This window comes from Tenrec ecaudatus, chromosome 7 (assembly GCF_050624435.1).
Source record: "Tenrec ecaudatus isolate mTenEca1 chromosome 7, mTenEca1.hap1, whole genome shotgun sequence".
NCBI classification, from domain to species: Eukaryota; Metazoa; Chordata; class Mammalia; order Afrosoricida; family Tenrecidae; genus Tenrec; species Tenrec ecaudatus.
This window is the reverse complement of record NC_134536.1, coordinates 627,109-654,682: the sequence shown is the minus strand read 5'-3', so window position 1 is coordinate 654,682 and position 27,574 is coordinate 627,109. Positions and strand designations below refer to the sequence as shown.

Genomic DNA, 27,574 nt, shown 5'->3' with positions numbered 1-27,574 from the left:
ATAAACCCCCCCACTCCCTGCCCAAGAAGCAAAGGTCAGAGGAGAGAGCATTTGGCTTTTTCTGATGTGACTGAAATAAATGCTTGGCGGCATTTCTTGTGATTGATCCTCAGGGTCCCTTAAAGGACGGTGGCAATCAGTCCAGAAGTCAAGGCCCACGTGGCTTCAGGGTGCTGCACCCTTTTCTAGGCTCCCAGTGAAGTGCTTGCCTGGCGGGTGGGAGGAGTTCTTGACGGGCTGAATGCTTCCTTGTGGAACACATCAGTAGAGCTTGCTGGGGAATGGGAAAGCAGGGAGGGTGCTGATGTCTTTGGTGGGGTGGTGTCTTTGCAGGACTGTGGGCAGAGGGATTCAGAGAGTACAGTGGAGGGAGAGAGTGGTGGGTAGAAGCACAGGTGTTCGCAACAACCCTGGGACCCTCAGAAAGCAGCAGACAGTGTCGGGTGGAGAATCCAGAACTTTGAGCAGACACAGACCAGTCCGTGAGTTTTGTTGTTGTTAAAGAAAATACTATCTAAGAAGCTCCTCTTGGAGATAAAAATGGAGACAAATAAAAACAACTAGGAGGTTTACATCTATAGATTCATATATTCTTGAGAAGGCTGGAAGTAGGTGGCAGGCTATTCACAATAAAGAGCAAATACCAAGGCCAACGCAACATAACTCTCGGTTTCATGCTTGGCTGCAACCCAGCTGTCCCACGCAACATCCCAGATGCCTCTGCTGACAACCTGTACGAGAAATTATAAAAAGTCGACTTTACACTGAGCCTTTTATAAAAACATCTGCGAGTTCTTGTTTGTATTTTTAAAAAAACATGTTAGGAAAGATATAGTTAGAAGGGGTCTGGTGTCCCACTTCCCCTTCTGTGGCTGACAGGGAAAGCTTCCCCAGTCCCTAGGCTCCCACTGTGTCTGGCTGAAGGGCAGGTCTGCGTGAGGACCCCTGGGTGACACAAACGGTTAAAGGCCCAGCTACTAACCAAAAGGTTGGCAATTCAAACCCACCCAGGGGCGGTCTCAGAGGAAATGCTTGGTGGTTGATTTGTGAAAGGTCACAGCCTTCAAAACCCTACAGAACAGTTCTCTGCACAGAAGAGGTGGCACGGGATCGACTCCACATGTTACTACACCACTGTTAGACTTTATGACAAGGAATTCGTCTTCTGCCCTCCTAAAAACACCTCAACTGACAGCTTGTGAGCAGCTGACCTTGAAGCGGAGACATTAGTCATGCAAGTGGACTGGTGTGGAATAGCCTGTGTCCTGTTTCCCACCCTTTCCATATGAATTGGCCTGCGACTGGATCTGACCAGCAAAGCACGGAAACAGCTTCCACTCTGACATCTCTGATCCCTGTCCTGACACAGGATGCACACACACCCACTTGTGTCTACTGGCAGCTGCTACCACCATCACGATCCAGCCTCACACAGCTCTACCAGGGAAGCTCCCTTATCTCTTCTGGGTTCATAAGAGACGGTGCCAAGCAACAGCTGGGACACCCGGCTCCAGAACCCAGGACCCCTGACCTTAGAACTCCAGACTCTAGGACCCCCTGAACCTTAGGGTTCCAGAACCTAGATGACCTGACTCCAGAACCCAGAGCACAAGAACCCAGGGTTCCAGAACTGACTGCTAGGACACCTGGCCCCAGGACCTAGGACACCTAGACCTGGGGTTCCAGAAGAACACAGATGGCCATAAGCTGTGACTCCGGAACCTAGAACCCCAGAACCAATTGCTAGGACACCTGGCCCCAGAACCTGGGCTCGGTGCATGCCCTCTTTAAACTATTCCCTTACACTCAGCACTGCACTGCTTTAACGAGACAAAAAGGTCCTTGAGAAGGACAGGCCACGTCTTCTAGTTCTGTTTTCCTTACCACTTACCACCCACTAGTGCCCAAGGGAAATGTGTCGTGGCTGCTCATTGTCCTTACTCTGACCCTGGCGACCCCATGTCCCGCAGAACAAAAGGCTGCCCAGTCGTTCATCAGGCCCTGTTCTGGGACGGTCCTCAAAATCTCACTGGCTAATTTTCAGAATTAGGTGAGCAGAACCTTTCTTCCTAGCTGGTCTTCATCTGGGAGCTCTGCTGACACCAGCCGCCCACAGATAGTCCTACTTGATCAGAAATGCCAGTGGCATGGCTTCCACAGCACGGCCACAGGCAAGCCACCGCAGTTTGACAAACTCACAGGTGGTGGAAAATAAAGGACTGGCTAATCAATTAACTCACAGATGACATCACGTTGCTAAAGCTGTTCTCATCGTGAGACACAACAGCCATGCAGTTTAATACATTTTCATAGAAAATTACCATTTTCTAGGCCAGAGATTTTTCTGACAATTTACAATGAGATCAAATATATTTAACTTCATCCTTTCATTCAAAAGGGGTCTCTCGATCCTGCAGTTCTTGGGGATCATCCTGATAGGTACCCACCAGCGGAGGAGGAGGTTTCGTATGGCCTGTGTGACAGAGGCTGGCTCAGTGACATACTCACATTTATTGCCTGGCCGGTCTTTTGAATAAATAATGTTTTTATAATGAACTTGTAACGGCTGAACCCAAATTCCTTGACGGTTGACAATATGCGGTCTGCCAATTCAAGTGACAAATGAGAGAAGACCTTCTGATCATATTTCACATCTTTAAGGGTGTCCTTTAAAGAATTTCAAGAAAAAGATTTCATTTTCAAGCCAAGTATTTTATATATAAAAATCCAAGCACTGAACTGTGCACCTGATACGGATCGCTTAGTCAAAGGGCACCTGCCAAGGTGTGCTCAGCTCATTTCTGTACTCTGCCAAGGCCGCCTCCGTTCTTCAGAGATCTTCGTTCACTGTCCATCTTTCACATGTGAAGGCGGTGATGTCACATACCTTGGGTGGGAGGCGATGTTAACAACAGTGAATCTCCCCGGTGCTATAGTGGTTACATATTGAACTGCTAACAGCAAGCTTAGCAGTTTGAAACTACCAGCAGCAACTTGGGGAGAAAGTCGGGCTTTCTACTTCTGTAAAGAGTTCTATAGTCTTGGAAACTCACAGGGGTGCTCTATATGAGCAGGGGTGCTCTATATGAGCAGGGGTGCTCTATATGCAGAGTCACTATATGAATCAGCATTGACTCAGCGACATTGAGTGAGGGTGGAATTAGTCTGGTGGAAGTCAACCAAGGAAACTGGGTGACCTGGAAACTTCTGGGAGCGTGTAGAGCTAGGAACCATATGGGCAAGGAGGTTCAGAGAAGCAGGTTCCCCATAAGTTTCATGAGGTTCCTTCAGAACTTAATTTGGTCCTTTATTAAGAAGAGTCGTGACAGAACTCCTTCCACCTAGACAAGAGCCTCAGGAGACCAACACTAGTGGAAATACTATTGGAATTGCTATTACAGAATTACTTTTGCAAAAGTGGTTTTGATAAACATATGTCTGAGTTTCAAGCAACTGTTTTAAATGAACTTCAGATTCTAGTCAGTTTAAACTGCCTGATTTATGGTTTTTTAAACGTGCCCAGGACCAAATTTTCCACACATACCCACTTATTCATGTTTGTTTGTCTGTTAAACTGCAAATATGGGAGAAACTTGGAACCGTAGAGATAAATAGCTCAAAATTAAGAGTTGAGTGGATTACCCAAAGAGAGGTCCATCTGAACTAGCTCAGAGCCTCGATGTGAAGATTGCTGGACAAGGCCTAGGTCTGTTTAAGGTTGAAAGAGAAATGCTAACAAGGACAACTGGGGCAAATTACACAGCCCAAAATTCTAAAAGGGTGCTCGAGGCCACCACCAGGAGATGACTGTCAGGGTTTAGGACCCATCTGCCGACCTACCGTTAATATCTGCTGGATTTTCACCTCCACGGTGTGGGCCTGGAACTTCTTCAGCGGCTCCATTCGGTACGAGTTGGCGAACTTGAGCTTCGCCAGGGCACTCTTCCACTCCTTGCCTATGTCGACAATCGAGTCGTCAAAGGGAGGCTCTACATACTGCACATCTTGAATCGAGTCTCGAAGTCTCTCCTTTAAGATCTGCGCATACTGGAAGCCAGAGAAGGGGGTGGGGGGTGTCTTAGAGCAACGTACACGGTGCACTGCACCGGAGTGGAAGCGCAGCCTGGACATCTGCTGAGACAGGCTGAGCGCTGATCGTGTGGTGGCTGCTATGTTGAAGGGATTAATGGCCTTGGGTGAGTGAAATCTGTGGAAGATAAACCATTTTGGGTGATTTAAAACCTTTATTAGAACACTGTGGTGTGAAAATATATATTTCTTCCAGAAGTACTGCACTAGGGCCTAAGTAGGGTGTTCAAGAGTGTTCTTTATTCAAGGAGTACTTCCCTAACACCTGAAATGTACCTGCAGTGGCAGCTGGTCCCTGCTGAGGCCTCAGTGTGGGTCAGACACACGTCCTCGATGGGCCTTACATGCAGAGTTGGTACTGACCTAATCAGCAACCACCCTGCTCTGTTAACCCTGCTTTACAGGTAACACAACTGAAGCCCGGGAGTGTGGCTACTACCGGTCCAATACTCAGAACCAGCAAGAGGGAGTTCCTATTTGACCCATAAGGCATGCACAGAAATTTCAGCAAGCAGGGCATCCTGACAATTGGTTGGACAATCATGATAAACAGAGGAAGGACTGAAATGACCCAGGATCGGGGTACTTGAACCCACCAGCAGCACTCATGGAAGCAGCAGTCAGAAATCAAATGACCAGTCGCACTGGGTGTAAAAGACATCATTAAAACATGATACAGCACAAAGGTCACTGTGCAGACTCCAGTGCGCCCCAGGCCACAGGATCTTCAGTCACCTCAAAGGCTGCAAAAACTGGACCATGAATAAGGAAGACAGAAGGACTGGAATCTTTGAATTCTGGTGCTGATGAATAATACTGAAATCACTAATACCGGACTGCCAAAAGAAGGAACCCATCTGTCTTGAATGAATTATGGCCAGAATGCTCCTTACAAAAGAGGATGGTGGCACTTCTCCTCATGTACTTTGGCCATGGTGTCGGAAAGGGCCAGTTCCTGGAAAAGGGCACCAAGCTTGGGAAAATAGAGGGTGCAATGAGGAAGACTTTCAGCTAGGTGACCGAGATTGTTGCTGAAACACAGGGATGGCTCTGAGGCCAGCACCGAACTGGTCGGTACTTGTTCTGTTGTACAGAACACTGGGGTCACTGGGCCTGAGCTGACAGCACAGCATCGGACACCAGCAGCAAGAAGGGACAGCCAAACACTGGAATAGAAGAGAGCAGTTCGTGGATTAAGATGTCAGTAGCTTTATTAGTTGGAGCTTTTAGAAATTCTCTTCTCATTTTCTCCACAGAATATCTAGGAAGTATGATCGATGGCAGAATGGTGGGAGCAAGAAAAGGTAGGAAACTCATGGTCTCAGGAAGTGGAAAGTGACTTGGGAAATCGGTAAGATTGCACAAACACTGAGGAACACTCTGATTTCATTGTCATAAATTTCAAGTGAGAAGAGTCAGAACATTATTCTCATTACATAAGCTTGTTTTGGGTACTGTTTCAAGAAATAAGCTATGAACCAGTTTGGCATTTTGCCAGGAGAGGACGATGAAGGGAACCAGTGAAATACTGACCCTTGGAAGAATCAAAGCTTGACACTAGAAAAGAGTGGGGCAGAAAGTGGGTGGAGTGAGGAGTGAGTAGGAGCAGTGAAAAAAATGAGGGTCGTTGGGGTCACCATCTTGGTGACATCAAATAACTTTTGGAGTGGAGGAAATACAGTCAATTGAGAAAATAGGAAATAGTTGTAGATGATCAACAATGAGGTTGAAATTTCAAGAGCAGCGTGGTGATAAGTAATTGCACCTTCTAAACAGCTGTGGCTTTTCAAGGGTGGCCCTGCAGCTGGGAGGAGGAGAGGGAGGTCTTCATATCAGATGGGGGTGTGTCTGCCATGGGGAATACCCTGTGTACAAAAGCTGAGCAAATGAAGGATCACCCAGATCAGAATACCAACAGTATCCCTACTGAGAACCACTGGCATGGAAGAATGGGTGTGTGTAAATGAAATGGTGTGAGGCTGGGATCACTGCAAACCAAGGTCTTGGAACTGAGAGTCTGGGGTGCCGTGTGGCTCATTCGAGCAAATATTGGCATCATCAAGAATGAGGACAAGAACTGGGGAAAGGCAACCTTTCTGTGACTGACAGGGAGGGAGGGAGGGAGTCCAGCAAGGAGAGTGAAACAGGTAGTGTAATGGGACGACTCGCATGTCAAGTGACATGGGAGGATTTTAGGCAGGAGGGAAGAAGAATGACTACTAAGCAGCCATGAGCACATCAACACCATCTCTAGCTCAGCAGTGCATATTCCGTGGAATGGGGAAAGTCTCCCCTTGAGCAGGCCACAGGGAGCTGTGTCTTTAGAGGACAGCCATGCTGACACTGTTATCAGTGAAGGAGAAGTTTGTGGCATAACATGATGTCAATTAACGATGTTGTTGTTGTCCTTAGCAGCCAAAGGGTCAGCTCCACCTCATGTGACCACAGGTACAACAGAGCAAACGGCTGACTGGTGATGCACCGTCCGCACAGTCCTCGATATGCTTGCAGCACATCTTGCAGTGCTACATCAGACAGATTTGGCTATGACACGTACAGAAACAAAAGTCTATTGTCATCCGGTTGACTACAACTCAGAGACCCTCTATGGCAGTAGTTCTCAACCTTCCTAATGCCGTGACCCTTTCATAGAGTTCATGGTGTGGTGACCACCGAGCCATATAATTATTTTCGTTGCTACTTCATAACTATAATTTTGCTACTGCTATGAATTGGGCAACCCTTGTGAAAGGGTCATTCGACGTCCAAAGGGGTCACAACCCACAGGTTGAGAACCGCTGCTCTAGAGTTTCCATGACTGTAAATCTTAACCAGAACAGATAATCTTCATCTTTTCCCCTAGGAGTGGATAACAGGTTTAAACAGCCCACCTTGTGCTTAGCTGCCCGGTGCTTACCCTATAGTATGACTTCGTTATGATATGCATGATTTTCAAAAGTAGATCACCACTCCTTTCTTATTATTTATCTTAACTTTCCATTTGCTTTAGCTATTTGACAGTCAGGAGCAAGCTTCAGAGTCTCTTCCAACATCCACTTTGGCCTTTCCTTTCTTTCCTGTCTTTTTAATGACCCTTTGCTTTCTTCATGCATGGTGTTCTTGCTCGCATTGAGCAACTCATTTGGTCTCCTGCCATTAGTGTCCAATGAGTGAAATCATTTCCTGAGATGTTCTAGAAATTCAGATGGGATAGACTCAGTGCTGTACTTTGGCTTTTGTGGACTTGTTTCCATTTTCTTCAGCTTCAATCTGAACTTGCATATGAGCAATTGATGGCCTGTTCAATTGACAGTCAGTCCTTGGTCTCACTTTGCCTGCTGATATTGCACTTTTCCTTTGTCTCTCCCCATAGCAATTAATTTAAATTCTGCACATGCCACCTGGCAAAGTCCATGTGTATAGTTGCTATTTATGTTCTTGAAAATAGATATTTGCTGTGAACAAGTCGCTGGTCTTGCAAAACTGTATCACATAATCTCCAGTTTCATTTCTATGGCCAAGGCCATATTTTCCAACTACTGTTCCTTCCTCTTTGTTTCCAACTTTTGCATTCCAATCGCCAGTAATTATCAATGCATCTTCATTGCATGTTTGATTGATTTCTGACTTAAGACAGTGGTAGAATTCTTCAATTTATCACTAGTTTTAGTTATAAATTTGAATAAACACAGGTTAATTGAAGGGCGGAGAGATAAATGGCTGGGTGAGCCTCACCTTTCTAGTCCTCGGGTCTCTTGCTTTCTGATGGTCAGACCAGGGTGTAGCTTACCCAAGACCCTGCTTCAGCTGACAAGTCTCACTTCCTGCAAGACATCCCTGAGGAGAAGCCACATGGACCTATCCCAATGCAGCCCTGGGTGCTGGAGCAGCCATGGAGAGACCCCTGCCAGGCTGAGATGCTTACACATTCACTGATTCGGCTTTCCTCCTGCAGTTGGCATCATTGCTTCTGTTTTGTGAGATGGAGGAGGACTTTGTGGATTGGTGTTGGACTTATGGGTTAATGTTGGACTTGTGGACTTGGGCAGTACTGGGTTGGGATGTGTTCTTGATGCACACTTAACCTTTATATAAAACTCTCTTTTATACATGAATGTCTGTGGATTTGGTGTAGGAATTTAAATAATGGTTCTATTGACAGAATTTCCTTGTATTCAGGTATTATGCTATGTCAGCAGTCTTGTACTTCAATATAGATTTTGAAATTGCATTTTGACATGAATGCCACACCATTTCTCTTGAATTTGTCATTCCCAGCATAGAACATCATGATTATCTGATTCAAATGAGCACTTTAGCAAATGCCTAGGCTATCGATCTTTATGTGTTCCATTTCATTTTTGATGATTTCCAAGTTTCCTAGCTCCCTGTTTTGTTTACTCTAAGTGCCAGTGATTAATGGATGTTGGTGTTGCTTCTGCTAATTTTGAGTTAAACCCCATCAGTAAATGAAGGACCCGCAAGCTTTGCCCATGCTGGTCTTATGGTCCCTCCACTTTGAGCAGGCAGCGAGGGAGCGCTTCCTCGGTCATAGTGAGTAACGTGCAACCTGAGGGACTCATCTTCCGGCACTGCACATACCTGACATGTTCCCGCTGCTATTCCTGAGGGCTTCCGCATCTAATAGTTTCCCACTGTTCTTCACAAGTCTTTCAGTGGCTAGTTCCTCAGAAGTGGATAGCCTATTCCTTCTTCGTAGTCCGTTCTTAGCCTGAAAGTTCTGCTGAAACCGGTTCCCTTGGGTGAGCCTGCTGGTGTTTGAAAGACCAGTGACACAGCTTCCAGCATCACAGCAACACACAGCCACCACAGTGCAGCAGACTGACAGATGGTGGGCGGTTGTTCTTAGTGTGGCCTTCGGAGTCAGTCTACATCCACAGAGTCTGTTGTTATCGCCCCTATTTCCAGTCCTGATTTTCACATTTTTTTCTTCTTTTCCTAACTTCTTGTGATGAAATTTGAGACCATTGATTTCAAAACTTCTTAAAATGGTTAGGGTACAAGTTCCCAAACTTCTTAGGCCTGATGGCCCCTTTTCAGAAAAAAAAAAAAATTACTCCGTGCTGACCCCCCACCCCTGCCCCAGTAATTAAAACCTGTACACTATAGAGAATCCAGGATAAAATGTATATATTTGCTTTTGTAGCCTTTTTGGATTGTACCAACACCACCCCACACCCACACATACACTGTACCCCTCACCCCCACCTCAGGAAGATGAGGAAATTCTGATTTAGAGCTATATACTTCTGCATACTATTTTAGCTCCATCCTACTTTTTGCTATGTTGTGCTTCTCGTTTTCATTTAAAGCATTTTGTCTCATATTCTCTTTTTTGACCTACAGGGTTACTTAGAAGGGTGCTATTAGCTTTCAGACAATTTGAGATTTTCCAACTACTTTGTTGTTACTGATTTATAATATATCCCACTGAGGTCAGAGAATGTATTGTCTGGGATCTGAAAACGTTTACAATTATTGACTCATTTTATGACCCAGTCTTCTCCTATCTTATCAAATGACCCCTTTGCACGTCTAAAAAATGCTTATTCTACTGTGGCTGCACAGGACAGGCCATTAAAGTTGCTTATTTTGTTATTGTATTGTTCATTACTTTTACATCCCTACTTTTTAAAAAATCTACTTGTTCTACCAACTATTGAGAGATGTTGAAATCTCTAACATTTGTCTACTTAGGCAAAAAGAAATATATGAAGCTTTTATTGTGTATTCTTAAACTCTTTATTTTAAGACTGTTAAGCACTTCTGATGAATTGCTGTTTTAGCATTATGAAATGGCCCTTTTCCGCTCTCAGGATATTCTTTGTTCAGAGTGTACATTTGACATCCAGGCCCTCCAGCTTCCTCTGACCAGTGTTAGCATGGTGTGTATTTCTCCATCATTGAGTTTAAATCTATTTCTGTGTGTATAATTTAAAGTGCCTTCTGTAGACAGCACAGACTTTGGCCCTACTTTCATACCCAGTCTGACACTCTCCACCTTTAAACTAGGGTGTTGAAACCATTTGTATTTTATATGATTATTCATGTGACTGCATTTAAGTCCAGCATATTGTCATTTGTTTCTTATTTGTTCCATTTGCTGTTTCCTCTTATTTCTGGGCTTTCTTAAATGGTTCCATGTCCTTTGCTAGCCTACTAACTGTTCTTTTCCAGTGGTGGTTTTAGACCTCTTCAAATATCTTTTTATATAGATTACTATTTAAGCACTTGAGGACTGGCCTAAAGGGTGGCAGTTGGAACTCAGCCTGTAGAACTCACCTCAGAAGACACGTCTGGTGGTCTGCTACCCAGGGGCACAGCTTTGACAACCCTGTGAAGCAGCTCTTCTATCCTGCACGAGTCAGCAGCAACTCTTGTAGACAACCAATGACGAGCAGCCGCCACACAGAGGGTAAGCACCCTGCGTGCTGCGTCAGCCCTGTATGTGCACTCCACAGTGATATTGTGTTTTCTTTAAACAATCACCTTCAAAGAAACGTAAAAGTAACCATGATTGTTCTATCCATCCATAGAGTGACTACCACCGTGCTTTGTCTCTTTTGAAGAGAAACAGACTGAAATCTGTGGTCATTGCACTTTTGATTGAGTGACTTTTAACTTTTCTAGTAAGGTAGGTCTGTTGGTGTTGAATTATTTTTAACTTTTATATATCTGAAAAAGTCTTTGTCCTTGAAACATAGTTCCAAAGACATTATTAGTGTGGGGGTGGGGGTGCAACCTGCATCTCTGAGGGTTTGGCCCTTTTTATAAGGGAAAAACTGGAGACTTCTCCTCTCTCTGCCCCTTTGCCTTCCTGCTTGCTGCCTGCCTCTGGGGTGGGCCACTTGACCCTGAGAGCTGTTGCACCGTGCCAGTTTCCACCACCACCGTGGATCCATGCAACTGCATTCACTGGCCTCTGGTCGCCCTGCATTCCACTTCACCTTTCTGCACCATTGGCCTGCAGTTCTGTGAGTCTGAAAAGGACCTTGGCTACCCTTGGACTTATGGACTTGAGTTAGACTTGGCTGGGATGCCTTCTTGATATCAGAGTATTTCTTGACATAAAGTTCGTTCTTGAACAGAGGAGTTTCACTGGTTTCTCTAGTTAACTCAGCCTCACACAGTACCTTTAAAAAGATCATCAGCTTTCAGTAATTTGACCTGGCATAATTTTATCATGTTTCTTGTGCTTTGGGGTCCTTAAGATTTGTGGGTTTGTAACTTTTATCAAATGTTATATCTTTCCATATTGGGGGGTACCTGACCTCTCTCGTATTTGAGAATTTGAGTTATAAGAATACTAGGCTACTGGAAGTTAGCTTCCACAGTTGGAGGTGTTTTGTATTGCTGTCTCCAAATTTGTTAATTCTTTCATCTGCTGTCTCTAATCTACTGTAACTCCAACTGAGCCCATCTTGCATCTGAGATTGTATTTTTTTCTATGGAGGTTTGATACGGACCAAACATGCTTAGTTGCTCCTTTCTGTTCTTGGATAAATGGAATGTAACACATTTTTATACATTCTGTAAAATTTTCAAACGAACATGGTAACCACTTAACTACTTCCATGTGCTTTCACACTAGTCTCATCTTTGCGTCATTTCTGAGTTTTTGTTTCTCTGGATGGTATGTTCTTGCTTCTGTGCAGATCTGCTGGTGCACACACTGATGGCAGACACTGATATTTTACCTTGGTGAATTCTTATACTTTCTTCTGTAATGTGGCTCTTGGACCTGGTGTTCAATGCTTGTGTTTCCACTTGGATGGGTCATGAGCTTGGGCAGCCTTAATCTAGGGCTAATCTTTGGAGCCCTGGTGGCATTGTGCTTATGAGTTGGGCTGCAATCAAGGTCACTGATTTATAGTCATGGAAAGTCATAGGGGGCAGTTCTGCCCTATCCTGTAGGGTCACCATGAATGGGCCTTGACTACAAGGCAGTGTTTCCATTCTTTTTTGTTGTTGGGAGCTGCTATCAAGTTGGTTCCCAACTCATGACAACCCTCCACACACCTGAGTAAAACACTGTCAGGTCCTGCACCCTCGCAGCAAAAGTTGTGGTTTGGGCTACTGTGAGTAAGAGTTGGTTTGCATTGGCTCATTTTTGAAAGTGGACTACCAGGTCTCTCTTCCAAGTCCTGTTTACTCTGGAAGCGCTACTGAAACCTGTTCAGCATCATAACATGTAAGCCTCCTCCGATAAACACATGGTGCCTGTATTATGCTGGGTTAACTAGAGAAACAAATCTAATGATATTCATATATGTGTAAGAAAGAGCTTTAGGGACTTTCGGGAAGATGGCGATGGAGTAACACATACCAGAGTGACTCCGCAGAATTCGGCTTGGAGGGAAATTAAGCATTGCTACGTAGGAGGAGCATCATAAAGATAAGTAGGCACAGACCCACAAGGTTTTGAGGGGCTGGGGGCTTTTGGCTTATCACAGTGGAAGCTTGCTAGGGCTTGACCTTGGCCCCACCACTGTCTCTGCCGGAGCTGGAGCCATTTGGAGCTCCTACACGAGGGCTTGATCTCAACACAGCCACAGTTTGCTGCTGCCTGCTTAGGGGCAGGGACTAAACACTTGCAGCTCAATCGGCAGGGATTGGGGCTCAGCTACATTGTTACTTTTGTTTCCCTCTCTTCTTTATATCCCGTACAGTCTCAACAGGCTTACTTAAAAAAAATTTTCTCCTCTTTGTCTCTTTCCTGTTCTCTCACACTCCACTGCTGACCTCTAGACCACTCCCCTGAGCCTACAGCATTTACACCTGCGCCACACCCAGCTAAGTGAGCTCCACCTTGTTCAGTGATCCTGAGGCTAGGGAAAGCCCTGACGACCTCCACCAGGGGACACTCTGCCAAACTTCTTACCGGGGAATTCCTGCCTATGTGCATGGGGGCCTAAGGAAGCTCAGCCAACACTTGTCAATTTTCCAAGCTGCTGCAGGAACCTCTGCCCAACCTCCACAACACCAAAGCAGGAAACTCACCAGCCTTCTGGGTCACTCCCCTTAGAGGGAAGCCACAGGATGATAAAGTGGTAGGTTACTTCTGTTGTGAAATAAGCTGTAGGCAGTTCAAAGAAGCATTCCTATAAGTCTCCCAGAGAAAGCCAGTGCTCTTCAACTCCCTGGAAAATGGCACCTGGCTCCTCTAAAACAACACACGCAAACAGCCATCAGCCCCAACGACCTCAACGAAAAAAGAGGAGAAACAAAAGGCAATGGCAGAAGATGTACCGAACATAACGACAAGCATAGAAGAAGCAGACATTGAGCTGCCACAGAAAGAAAGTTTCAGAATGCTGCTTGGAGTCATACAGGATATGAAGGAAGCAATACAGAAAAAGGAGGAAATGATAAAGGAGATAAAGGCCATACACCAAAGGGAAATAAAGGAGCTTAGGGAGGAGATAACAAACACCAGAAGCAGAAACACAGACCTTGAGAATCGACTGGAGGAAGCAGAGAAACACATCAGTGACTTGGAGGACAGCCAAGCAGACTCTAACAAACACAAACAAAAATCTAATATTGTCAGAGAAGCTGAAGAAACCTAAGAGCTATGTATGATGCTATGAAGCAGAACAACATTAGAATTAGTGGTTACCGGAGGAAGACACAACAAAGAACTCATCGGCAACAATAGTGAGGGAATTCTTGGAGAAAAACTTCCCCAGCTTAATGAATGAAAATCAGGCAACCATTCAGGAGGCTGAAAGAACACCAGCTAGACTGAATCCAAAGAAGAAGTCACCAAGGCACATAATAGTTAAATTATCCAACTTTGAGGAAAAGGAGAAAATCATGAGAGCAGCCAGAGAAAAACAAGAAACCACATATAAAGGTTCCCAAATAAGAATATTCTGAGACCTATCAGCAGTAACTATGAAGAATAGGAGAGAGTAGAGTAACATATTCCAAAAATTGAAGGAAAACAATGAAAACCCAAGGATACTCTACCCAGCCAAATTATCGATCAAGATAGATGGAGAAGCAAGAGTCTTCCCAGACAAGGAAAAGCCTAAAAGAATACATTAGAAGATACCCGGCCCTACAAAGATCCTTGCCGACCCAATATGGGCAGAAGAACAACACTCACCAAGCATAAATAAGAGACCACCATATAAAACAACCTCACCCAGAGGACAAAAAAGAGAAAACAGACCCCAAGATAGAATTGGATTAAGGAAGGAAAGAAGTCAAGAATGATGCATACACACAAGACACACACACATGCAAAACACACTAACGAGAAAGGAAAACACCCAACACAAAAGGTATAAGATGACATAACAGAGTCTGCAGATAGAGATAGTAACCCTCAATATCAATGGCCTGAACTTAGGCATTAAAAAACTGAGACTACCAGACTGGCTTAGAAAACACAACCCATCATTCTGCAGCCTACCGGAGACACATTTCAAGGCAACAGAAAAAAAAATAGGCTGAAAATCAAAGGCTGGAGAAAGGTATACCAAGCAAACAGCAATTCGTAAGAAGCAGGGGTTGCAACCCAAATCTCGGATAAAACTGACCTCAAAGTGCAAACAATAAAAAGAGATAAAGAGGGATACTATATAATGCTCAAGGGAATGGTAGGCAAAGAACCACTAAGCATTGTAAATATACATTCCCCGAATGAGAGACCCACTGAATATGTCAACCACACTCCAAAATATAAAAAAAGAAATCACAGCCTCAACAATTATAGTGGGTGGCTTCAAGACACTGCTCTCTGAGAAAGATAGATCACAGGAAAAGAAACTCAACAAAGAGGCTAGAGATCTAAATACTACAACTAGACAATTTGACCTGATAGATATTTACAGGGCTTTTCATGCAAAAACAAAAAATTCACATTTTTCCCAAGGCCACATGTAACATATTTAAAGATAGACCACATACTGAGGCATAAGGCGAATCTACATAAATTTAAGCACATTGATATCATAAGACCTCTCTCTCTGACCACTGTGCCATAGGCTGGAAATTAACAAAAGGAAGACGAAGAAACGAAGAGCAAATGATTGGAGGATAAATAACTCTACTGCAAAAGGAGTGTGTACTGGCACAAAACAGAGATGAAATTAGGAAATTTCTAGAAACCAATGAGAATGAGCACACGACGTACCAAAACTTATGGGACACAGCAAAGACAGTTATCAGAGGAAGTTTCATAGCAATACATGCACACCTGAGAAAGGAAGAGAGACTCAAGATAGATATGCTGGCACAAAATTTACAACTAGAGCAGAATCAGCAGGACAATCTTACTAATAGCAAAATAAAAGAAATAACAAAAAACAGGACTGAGATTCAGGAGAAGGAAAACAAGAAAACTATGGAGAACATTAATGCTGCTCACAGTTGGTTTTTTGAAAGTATAAATAGAATCAACAGACTGCTGACAAACCTAACCAAAGAAAGGAGGGAACAAGTTTCAATAGCAAGACTAAGGGATGAAAGAGGGGACATTACCACAAACCCTAATGAAATCAAAAGATAATTACACAATACTACAAAGGACTGTACTCCAATGAATTCAACAATTTGGAAGACATGGACAAATTCTTGGAAAAACAATCCCTCCCTGGCCTATCCTTGATGGGTGTCAAAAATCTCAACAGACCCATAGCAAAAGAATAAATAGACAAAGTTATTAAGGGATTACCAACTAAAAAAATCCCCTGGACCAGATGGCTTCACTGGAGAATTCTACCAAGCATTTAGGGAAGAACTAACAGCAATCCGACACAAACTCTTCCAGAACACCGAAAAAGACGGCAAACTCCCAAATTCCTTCTATGAAGCTAGTATAACTCTGATACCCAAACCGGGCAAGGATCCCATAAGAATTGAGAACTACAGACCAATATCCCCAATGAACATCGTTGCAAAAATCCTTAACAAAATACTAGCCAACAGAATACAAAAGTATATAAAACAAATAATTCACCACGGTCAAGTGAGATTCATACCAGGGATGCAGGGATAGTTCAACATACGAAAGACCATTAGTATTTTTCATCACATTGACAAGAAAAACTGTAAGAACCACACGATATCGGTAGATGCAGAAAAAGCATTTGACAACATCTCCAACACCAATTCCTGTTTAAGATTCTTGAGAAGATAGGAATGGAAGGAAAATTCCTCAAGACAATACAAGCTATATGTGAAAAACCAACAGCCAATATGGTAGTCAATGGAGAAAAGACTAACACGATCCCACTGAAAAAGGGGACGAGACAAGAATGCCCCTTGTCCCCACTCTTATTTAATATCGTGCTGGGGGTTTTAGCTAATAGCATAAGGCAAAGAAAGACATCAAAGGTATTCGTCTGGTGAAGGAAGAGGTGAAACTATTGTTATTTGCAGATGATATGATTTTAGATATGGATAATCCCAAAAGCTCCACAAGGGGAGTACTGGAAGCAATAGAGGAGTTTGGCAGAGTGGCAGGATACAAGATCAACAAACAGAAGTCCATCAGACTATTATACACATCATGTAAGACCACAGAAGAGGAGATCAAAAAGGTGGTACCCTTCACAATAGCCAAACACACATTGAGTTATCTAGGGATATACCTCACTAAAAGAACAAAAGATCTTTATGGGGAAAACTACAGAACACTGTTACAAGAAACCAAGAGTGACTTCAACAAATGGAAGAATATCCCGTGTTCGTGGATTGGAAGACTCAATATAGTCAAGATGATGTCAGTTCTGCCATAGGCACTATATAAATTTAATGCAATTCCAATATAATTGCCTTCGTCATTCTTCAAAGAAATGGAAAATTTGATTACCAACTTCATATGGAGAGGGAAGAAATCCAGAATGAGCAGAGAACTCCTCAAGAAGAAGGACGCAGTGAGAGGGCTTGCTTTACCTGACTGTAGCACATACTATACAGCCACAATTGTCAAAACCGCATAGTATTGGTACAATGACAGAAACTCAGAGCAATGGAAAAGAACTGAAAACCCATAAATAAAATTATCAGCATACAGACAACTGATCTTTGATAAGGGTCCAAAAAATATCCAATGGGAAGCAGATGCCCTCTTTAACAAGTGGTGCTGGAAAAATTAGATATTTACTTGCAGAAAAATTAAGCAAGACCCTTATCTCACTCTATGCACAAAAATAAACTCAAGGTGGATCACAGATCATGGAGTTGAACCCAAAACTCTTAGGGCCATCAATGAGGGAATTGGAACCAACTTGAGAACTTTGGCACAGAGAATACATAGGCTATCAGAAATAGGGAAGGACACAAACACAGAGGAGGCACAAATTGACAAATGGGATATACTGAAGATAAAGCACCTGTGCACATAGAAAGAATTCACCAAGAGAGTAATAAGAGAGTCTACGGACTGAGAAAACATCTTTAGAAATGACACATTGGACAAAGGCCTTATGACTAAAATCTACAATACTCTGCTAGTTTCCAAAAAGAAAAAAAACCTAATTGCCCACTGAGGAGGTAGGCGAAGGACCTGAACAGAAGTTTCACAGGGGCAGAAATCCAAATAGCCAATAAACATATGAGAAAATGTTCCTGATCTTTAGCCATAAGTGCAAATTAAAACAACACTGAGGTACAACCTAACACCCTCAAAGAGAGCCCACTTCAAAAAATCAGAAAGCAACAAGTGTTGGAGGGGCTATGGGGAGACAGGAACTCTCATCCACTGCTGGTGGACTTGTAAGTATGTACAGCCACTATGGAAATCGATCTGGCGTTATCTAAAACAGATGGAAATCCAGTTACCATACGACCCAGCAATTCCCCTACTGGGCATATACCCAGAAGAGGACATAAACAGACCAAGGCCAGACATCTGTGCTCCAATGTTCATTGTGGCACAGTTCACAATTGCAAGGAGTTGGAAACAACCCGAATTTCTATCAACTGACGAGTGGAGTAGAAGCTGTGGTATATACATACAATGGAGCACTACACATCACTAAAAAGCAGTGGTGAACATATGAAGCACATCGCTGCATGGGAAGAACTGGAGGAAATCATGCTAAGCAAACTAAGCCAAGCACAAAAGGACAAATACAACACAAGTCCGCTGAGGTAAGCTTTAAAAAAAAATGCAAAAGGGGTATAGGGGAAAAGCTACGGTATACAAATATTCCTGGCGTGAAAGCCAGATAATATGGCAGGGACCAAACCAAATACAGGGATACACATGGTAGCCAACTAAAAAGGAGGTGGGTAAAGGAAAAACTAGTAATAATAATAATGAAACGGGTAGTGGGGGCACGGGGCACTAACCCACCCAAGGTGAGGGTATTGTTTATATCTCCACAGGGAAAGAGGGGCCAGACTTGAACCCAGTGCTCCAAAATGTGAATGCAACATGCTTTTGTGGAGTAGGGAACCTGTGGAGAGGTCTGAGGGGCCGGCCCCAATCCCAACTACTATGTGGACACCTACCCCTCCCCTCAGAAGAATTTATTTCAAAGGACGGCATTGAATCTGCAGCTCCGAGAGAGGGACATGTCTGATCAGCACACACGGGAGCAGATGAAGGGGGAAGAGGAGAGAGTGGAACACATCCTGGCCCACCAGGCCTTGAGGATGATGTTCCTGATTAGAGCAGCCAGTCCACAGAGAAGATCACATGGCCGGCCCCACTGTGAGACATGATGTCCCTCACTGACCTATAGCCCTACAGGGGACAATACCAGAGACACAGTGTGGGAATTGTGCCCGATTTGATCCCGCCACACTGAGGCAAAACACTAAGGGGGTGCAACAGAACAGCAAGGGAACAGAGCGGGGAGGTACCCAGGGAATGCTGAAGGTAGACTTTGGGGCCAGGGCGTGGTACCCCAACAGACTAGACTGGAAAACACTCCTAAAGACCAACAAACAGTCCTTGAACAAACTACAATCTTTTCTTTTTTGTTGTGCTTTGTTTTGTTGGTTTTTTTTGTCATTAGTTTGTTGTTGATGTTTTGTTGTATATTGTTGCTTGGTTTTTCTCTGTCTTGTTTTTGTGCATGTTATTATCTCTGCAGGTCTGTCTAAATAGGCTGGATGAACAATCTTGAGGAGAAAACAACGGGACTGAGAGTTCCAGGGGTACATGGGAGAGAGGGAGGTGGGGGGAAAGGTAGTGCTGTTAACAAACTTGTTCCCAGGGACAAGGGAACAAGTGATCCAAATAGGTGGTGAGGAGGGTGTAGGAGGCCTGATAGGGTGTGATCAAGGGCAATGTAACCAAGAGGAATTACTGAAACCCAAATGAAGACTGAGCATGAAAATGGGACAAGAGAAAAGTCAAAGGAAATAGAGGAAAGATCTAGGAGGCAAAGGGCATTTATAGAGGTCTAAATAAAGGCATGTACATATGCAAATATACTTATATATGAGGATGGGGAAATAGATCCATGTGCCTATATTTATAGGTTTAGTATTAAGGTAGCAGAAGGACATTGGGCCTCAACTCAAGTACTTCCTCAATGCAAGAATACTTTCTTCTATTAAATTGGCATTCTATGATGCTCACCTTCCTGATACACCCGCTAAAGACAAAGCGGGTGAATAAGCAAATGTGGTGAAGAAAGCTGATGGTGCCTGGCTAGCAAACGATATAGTGTCTGGGGTCTTAAGGGCTTGCAGGTAAACAAGCAGCCATCTAGCTCAGAAGCAACAAAGCCCACATGGAAGAAGCACACCAGCCTGTGCGATCATGAGGAGTTGAAGGGATCAGGTATTATCAGAACAAAAATTTTATCATATTGAATGAAGAGGGGGAAGTGTAGAGTAGAGACTCAAAGCGCATTTGTAGGCCACTGGACAGCCTCTTACAGAAGTGTCTCGGGGAGGAGATGAGCCAGTCAGTTTGTGAGGTAGCAACAATGAAGCATACAACTTTCCTCTAGTTCCTAAATGCTTCTTCCTCCTCCCTCATTATTATGATCCCAATTCTACCTTACAAATTGGCCTAGACCAGGAGATGTTCACTGGTACAGAGAGCAACTGGAAACACAGGGAATCCAGGGTGGATGATCCCTTCCATTATCAGTGGTGTGAGTGGCAATATTGGGAGGGGTGGGGGTGGGTTGGGAAGAGGGAACCGAATACAAGGATATACATGTGACCTCCTCCCTGAGGGACAGACAACAGAAAATTGGGTGAATGGAGACGTCGGATAGGGCAAAATATGACAAAATAATAATTTATAAATGATCAAGGGTTCATGAGGGAGGGGAGAGAGGGGAGGGAGGGGAAAAATGAGGTGCTGATGCCAGGGGCTTAGGTGGAGAGCAAATGTTTTGAGAATGATGAGGGCAATGAATGTACAAATGTGCATTAAACAATTGATGTATGTATGGATTGTGATAAGAGTTGTATGAGCCCCTAATAAAATGATTTTTAAAAATAGCTTTATATCAAGAAATAATTATATATCAACACATCCCAGCCCAGTCCGACTCAAGTCCATAAGTCCCTCTTCAGACTCACACAGCCACATGCAATGATGCAGAATGCAGGAAGATCACAGGCCGGTGGGTGCAAAGTGTTGTGGATCCCATGGCAGTGGATGCATCACAGGGCTCTGGCAACTCCCATAGTGGCTTGCCAGCAGGAAGGTGAAGGCAGGAGAGGGCCCTCCTTATGAGAAGGCCACACCCACAAGGAGTCACCATCAGGCTGTGACTCACCTGACAGACTAAACTCCACCCCTACACTTTTATCTGTGTATCTTTAAGTTGACATGAAATTGTGTAAGGACCACAGTGCCTGTACATGTGGTGCAATGGAACGCAGGGTTCCTGACACTTCTGCCACTGCACTCAGTGCTTCAGACTTTAAATATGCAGCAAGATTACAGGAAGTAAGTTTTCTGCTGAAAGGCTGATATTCTCTTTTGGTGGCTATCCAGTACACTTATTGCCGGGCAATATAGCACAATTAGGAGACCAGTCCCTGGAGAAGAACATCATGTTTGCTAAAGCCATGGGGCTTCAAGAAAGAGGAAGGCCCTCAAGGGGGCAGACTGACACGGTGGCTGTAACAATGGGCTCAAGCACAGGAATGATTGTGAGGATGGCACAGGATTCCTTAGCTCAGGGGCTGGTACTCAATAAATATATGTTATGGTCTATGTGATGAATCTGTATTTCCTAGTCTCTTGATCCAATCTGATTACTCTGCTTGGATCCAAGTTACTCTCTTCTTGCCTCAGCCTTATTTCTCATTAGTCACTTCAATGTAAAAGACATTTAAACTGGCATACAGCAAACACCACCAGTTTTTAATACATTCAGTGTTCTCATCCTCCTAAAATAGCCAGGAGTAGACAGGAAAAAACCTTTAAAGTTCGTCTACACAAATCACCTAAAATGTTGCCAAGAAGTCATTCTGGAGATACAGTTACCCATTGGGTTGCCATCCGGAGGTTATGTGCCAGGTTGAACCCACCAGTAGTGCTGAGCTAGAAAGATGAGGCTTTCTGCTCCTCTAAAGACCGACAGTTTGAACTGCTTCCTTCAACACCATTGGTTTTTGCTCACATGCTGTCTCCTGAAGGGGTGGAATGTTGACTATTTCTTTTTGGTAAAGTGACACTGAGCATTCTTTCCATCTTCTCTCTTTGTGGTGAGTTTTAAGTTTTATTCACATTCATTTCATAACATGCTAGCACACTGCTAAAATTGATACTTTTCTATGACAGGAAAAAGACAGAGGCCATTTACACTACCAATTCTGAGACATCAGCCTACCATACTAGTTAAATATATTCTTATCTCAAATTCCCAAACCACCAAACAATCTAGCTCTCTTCTAAATCTTATTTGTTCCCTCATCAAGTCACTTAACTAATTTGACAGCTCTCTTTTTTTTTTCTTCTGCCTCTTGTCACTTTTTAGATGACTAGAATGATACATGTGGTAGTTACATAATCTGGTGCCAAATTGGGACTTGAGAGGATTAAGAGTGAAGGAGTGGAGTCTAGTCTGTCAAACGGGTCATAGCCAATGAGGCCTCTGGGTGGGCATGGCCTTCTGCTGAGAATTCCTGGATTTCCTCCTTAGAAGTAGGACTCTCTCAGCTCACTTCCTTGGAGACGCTATGGACAAGGCTTGACTCCCTGTGAGACATCCCTGAGAAGAAGCCACATGGACCTACCCTGATGCAGTCAGAACCCTGGACCTGGAAAAGCCATGTGGAGGCCCCTGCCAGCATTGAGATGCTTACACTGCCACTGGATCCACAAGACTTCCCACCCTCTGGCCTGTGATCTTCCTGCATTCGGCATCATTGCATGCATTTCATGAGTCTGAAGAGGACTTTATACATTGGTATCAGACTTATGGGCTTGGCCTGGACTAGGTTGGGATGCTTTCTTAATGTATAATTACCCTTTATATAAAACTCTCTTATATACATATTGGTGTCTATGGATTTGTTTCTCTTAGTCTACCCGGACTAACATAATACATTCATTCATTCAGCTCCAAAATACTCTTGACTCTATTTCACTGACAATCACTTCTGCTCACCCAGAGATACAAAAGGTTTTTAAACCTAAAATGTTCCACTGCCATGTCTGTTGTTTCCGGGTGCCATTCAGTGGATTCTGACAGAAAGTGATCCCATGTGCAAAGAAAAACAATAACGCTGTCAACTCCTGTGCTACATTCACACTTGTTATATTTGAGCCTATTATTGCCCCTTGTGTGTCAATCCATATCTGTGTTAGTCTGGGTTGACTAGAGAAACAAATTCATAGACACTCATGTATGTATAGGAAAGAGCTTTATATACAAGAGTCAATGTATATCAAGAAAACATTTCAGCCCAGTTCAAGTCCACAAGTCCAATATTAGCACATATGTCTGATACCGGTCTATAAATTTCTCTTTAAACTCATGCAGCACATGTAATGATACTGAATGCAGGAAGATCACAAGCCAGTGGGTGGAAAGTCTTGTGGATCTAGTGGTGGTGGAAGCATCTCGGCACTGGCATGGGTCTCCCACAGGCTCTGGCTCTTATCAGTGTAGCTCCATGTGTCTTGTCACCAGGAAGCCAAAGCAGTGTCTCTATGTCTGGCCTCCAATGAACTACTTATCTCCACCGTGCCTCCAAATGAGGTCATCAAGCTGCAACCTGATTGACAGGCTAGACTTCAACCCTTTGTTGACAGGTGATGTAACTGCCACAATCTCAATGGCGATCTTCCTATTTTCCACTGACCTATGACTTTAGGAAACTGTAAGGTAGTTGAGAGGCGCCAGAGGCCAAATCAGTCAAATTAGAGCAAATAGGCTTTTTGGGGGAGAAAAACCCAGCCTGGGCAAAGTCCCACGGTCCACACTGTCTGGGTTGGGGGAGTCCCACCCCAGGCTATAGGGTGGTGCTTATATGGCCAGAGAACATGTGACTGGGATGTTTTGAGTCCATAGAGGTAGTCAGGGATTGGGAGATATAGATATGTCCGGGTTTCTGGAATGTACGGGGTCTTCCTGGTTCTGGGTGTATTCATGTTGTGTACAGAACGGTGGGCCGAGAACAAAGCGGGCACTGAGCCAAACGGGCTGAGTGAAAGAAAAAAACTTGCAAAGCTGCTGACAGGTTACATAGTCAGCTGTGGTCAGCTCCGCAAGTGTGTGTGGGAGATTCAAGGCCACTTGCTGCCAGTTCTGTCAGCCAACTCTGGTCAGTTCCGCATGGATGGGGGAGATTCAAGGTCGCTTGCTGCTAGAAGCCGGCCTGGCATTGATCCAGCCATACAGAAACACGTTTCCTTTTCCACGTTCTGGTGTAATAGCCCTGACAGTATGTATTTGGGCTGCTCACCACCATTCAGCCACTTGAACCCACGAGCTGCTCCAAGCCAGAAAATGAAGCATTCTGCTTCAGGAAATATTTACCGCCTCAGAACTCATAAGGGCAGTTCTATTCTCTCTAAAGGGGCTTCGAATCAGAACTGACTTGATGGCAATGGAATTTAGGTTTCAGTTTTTGGTCCCTGCAAAATACACAAGATTACGTTTCACGACCCTTCCTTTCACTGAGCTCTGGCAGCACTGCTGTCAGTCTAACGTGGTGAAATTCTCCTTTCTACTCCCCTGATAGGAGCCCTGGTGGTATAATGGTTACTAGTTGGGCTGCTAACTGCAAGGTCAGCTGTTAGAAACCACCAGTTGCTCTGCTGGAGAAAGATGGGGTTTTCTCCCAGGGCTGTTGATAGTGAGCTTCTCCATGATGTCTTTCCACAGATGTAGTCAATTTGACTTCTGTGTATTCTATCTGGGGAAGTCCATGTGTACAGTGGCCTTTTGTGTTGTTGAAAAATGGTATTTGCTATGGACTGTTGGATACAAAAAGATTCCCCCCACCCACCCCCCAGGTTATCTCCTGCTTGCTAGCTCATTGTGTGGTCAGCTGCTGAGTTTTCTCCCTGAAGGATCAGCCATCCATTGCAATCACACTAGTCTGTCCCACCACCGTACAGTAGGTGGGGCTCACACCCTACTGATAAGAACAGTGATTGTTTCCCTGTAGAGCCCACAGAAAGTCTAGCCCACTCAAGGGTGACCAAGGTTAGACTGCTGTCCTGAAACTAGGATCCGCCCATCTTGTCACAGGTGTGCCCCTAATCCCTCCTCTTCCTATTGCATGTACACCCCTAGATCCCCCTCCCATTGCTGCATTGCCTATGGTACAACCCCTTCCTGTGACACATGAGGCTACCTGTAATCATGGGGGGCTTGCACACCCCTAAGTATATATAAGCCTTGGTAAGAAATATATTCCCTCTCCTCCTTGTCTCCCACCTCCACGTGGACCACCAAGAGGAGCTGCGGTGGTCATGCTAACATGAAATCTGCCTGACTCCTTTATTATATACTCTCTTCTTTTACTTTGCTGTGCTGTAATCTTTATATATTATCACCATACAATTGTACCTACGGACCTCAGAGGCTGGTTACTCTGACAATGAACGACTTGTTGGTTTTGCAAAATTCTATCATGCGATCTCCAGCTTCATTTCTTTACCAAGTCCATATTTCCCAACAACTGTTCCTTCTTCTTTTCCAACTTCTGCATTCTAATCACCTTAATTATTAATGCACCTTGATTACATTTGATCAATTTCAAACTGAAGTTGTTGATAGAATTCTTCTCATCACTAGCTTTTGCGGTTGATGCATAAACTTGAATAATAGTTGTATTTACTGGATTCTTTCAAGGCAGATAGATATAATCCTGTCAAAGACAGCATTGCATTTCACGATAGATTTAGCAAGATCCTTTCTGAGAAGATGAATGCCAGCATTCCTCTTGACTATTGTTCCTGGCTTAGTAAATCCCGATTTTTTTTATTCAAAATGGCCAACACCAGTCCATTTCAGCTCATTAACGCCTAGGATATCATCTTCATGCATTCCTTTTCGTTTTTCACCACTTCCCATTTTCCTACATTAATACTTCACACATTCCAAGTTCCAATCACAAAATATCTTGCAGCTGTTTCTCGAGAGGTGCCACATCAACATATGAAGACCCCAAAGGCTCCACTCCCACTGGCTTTCTGACTTGTGTCTGGTCTAGGCCATGGCATTCTCCATTGCCTCACATAGGTGTGCAAGCTGACATTGAATACAGAAGGCCAAAGAAAAATCCATGCATTTCAATTGTGGTGCTGGAGAATACTGAAAGTACATGGACTGCTAAAATGACAAACCAATGTCTTAGAAGAAGTAGGGCCAGTGTGCTCCTTAGAGCCAAGGATGGCAAAACTTGGTCTCACATACTTTGGACATATTGCCACAAGAGACTAGTTCCTGGAGAAGGACATCATGCTTGGTAAAGTGGAGAGGCAGTGAAGGAGGGAAAGGCTCTCAATGAGATGATTTGACACAGTGGCTGTATCAATGGGCTCAAGCATAGGAACAATTTTAAGGATGGCGGAGATCTATGCAGTGTTTCATTGTATTGTGCATAAGGTCACTATGGTTTGGAGCTGACAAATGGCACCTAACAACAACAGAGATCAACAGTCTGAGAAACCTACAGGGGCAGTCCTCTGTCCACAGTAATGATGAACCATACTTGATTTAGTGGCTGTGAGTCTGGTCTTTTGGTTTTATTTGGGGGTGAAGCTACAATTTTTAGGATCTTGGAAAACTGGTATTCTGTTTGCTCTTCCATAGCACCCTTAAGTAGGCTCCACTCTCCATGTGATCTTTACACGGATATGCCTCCTTGGACAAGGAGTTCTTGCAAAGTCTAAGGAATGAGGAAGTCTGAATTATTTACAGTTTTCAAACGATGTTAATACAGAAATACTGGTCCTATACCACCAATGTATTGGAAAATGACACTTTCCACGAATTTCACAAAACATGTTAACAGGCGGGATATTTTCGATTTCACTTTATTTTCTCTGGTATACAGTATTCTTCAAGCCAGTGGTCTTTGAGAACTACATTACGTTATGCTAGTCAGACTTTGTGGCATGAAGGCGCTGCATGCACTGAAACCCCCTAAGTTTGTGATGAACGACCTTAGTCTTCGGAGTGTGGTCGGTGAGCAAGCCTGAGCTAGCCCCTGGACTTGGGTTACTGTGGGGTCTACCAATTCTAGCAATGGACCCTAATTGCGCTGTGAGTTAAGCAAGGATTGTCAGTTGTACAGTTGGCAGTTCAAACCAACAAGCCACTCCACAATAGAGATGAGGCGGTGTGCTCCCTTCGAGACTAAAAACCCAAAACCAAACTGCGTGCCATCGACTCGATAGGGCAGTCCCTGTGCCTCTGGGTTTCAGACTCTCATTCTATGGGAGCAGATGGCCCCATCCTCCTCCTGTGGAGTGGCTAGTGGGCTTGAACCCCTGACCGCGGATTCAGCAGCCACAATGCCCAGCAGGGTGGCAGCCCGAGCCCCTACGTCGGGTCGTCGTGGGTGGGAGCGGCCTTTTCTGAGACCCGGGGCCAGGTCCTGGCTTACAGAGGGCGCGGCTCCCGAAGACAAACGCCCGGGCCGAAACCCGCGGCGTCCGGCCCTCGACACCTCACACTCACTGCCTCTTTCTCGAACATGCTCAGCCTCCTTTCCTTCCGAGGCGCCGACGGCGGCTGGGGGCTCGAGGCCACGGCCGGCTTTATGAATCTGCCCTTCTTCTCCATTGCAGGTTCCTCTCCAGCCGACACCAAACTCCTCCGAGCGCCGCAAGCACAGAAGAAAAAGCCCGCGCGCGCACGCGCGCGCCCCGAGGGCACCGGATCCAACGAGCGACGGGTACGTCATCCACGCGCGCCGGCGACGCTCAGAAGCGCGGCCCAAGCACCCGGGGCAGGCGGCAGGTGCTGCGTCATCGACCGCGCGACGCGGCCGGGGCGAGCGAGGGTATGCGTCATCCGCCTGCGCCGGCGTCGGTGGAAGCCCCGAGGAAGGGGGCGAGAGATCC

At 44.6% G+C, this 27,574-nt stretch overlaps 1 protein-coding gene across 1 annotated transcript; it reads right to left on the bottom strand.

Annotated features, from left to right (window-relative positions):
* Positions 1–620: 620 nt before the first annotated feature.
* DYNLT2 (dynein light chain Tctex-type 2) lies at positions 621–27,407 on the bottom strand. Its single transcript, XM_075554251.1, has 4 exons — positions 27,189–27,407; positions 3,841–4,047; positions 2,509–2,667; positions 621–731 (listed from the first exon to the last, which is right to left on the bottom strand). Exons 1-4 carry the CDS (start codon positions 27,291–27,293, stop codon positions 621–623), a joined length of 582 nt encoding a protein of 193 aa, XP_075410366.1. The 5' UTR covers positions 27,294–27,407.
* Positions 27,408–27,574: the final 167 nt, after the last annotated feature.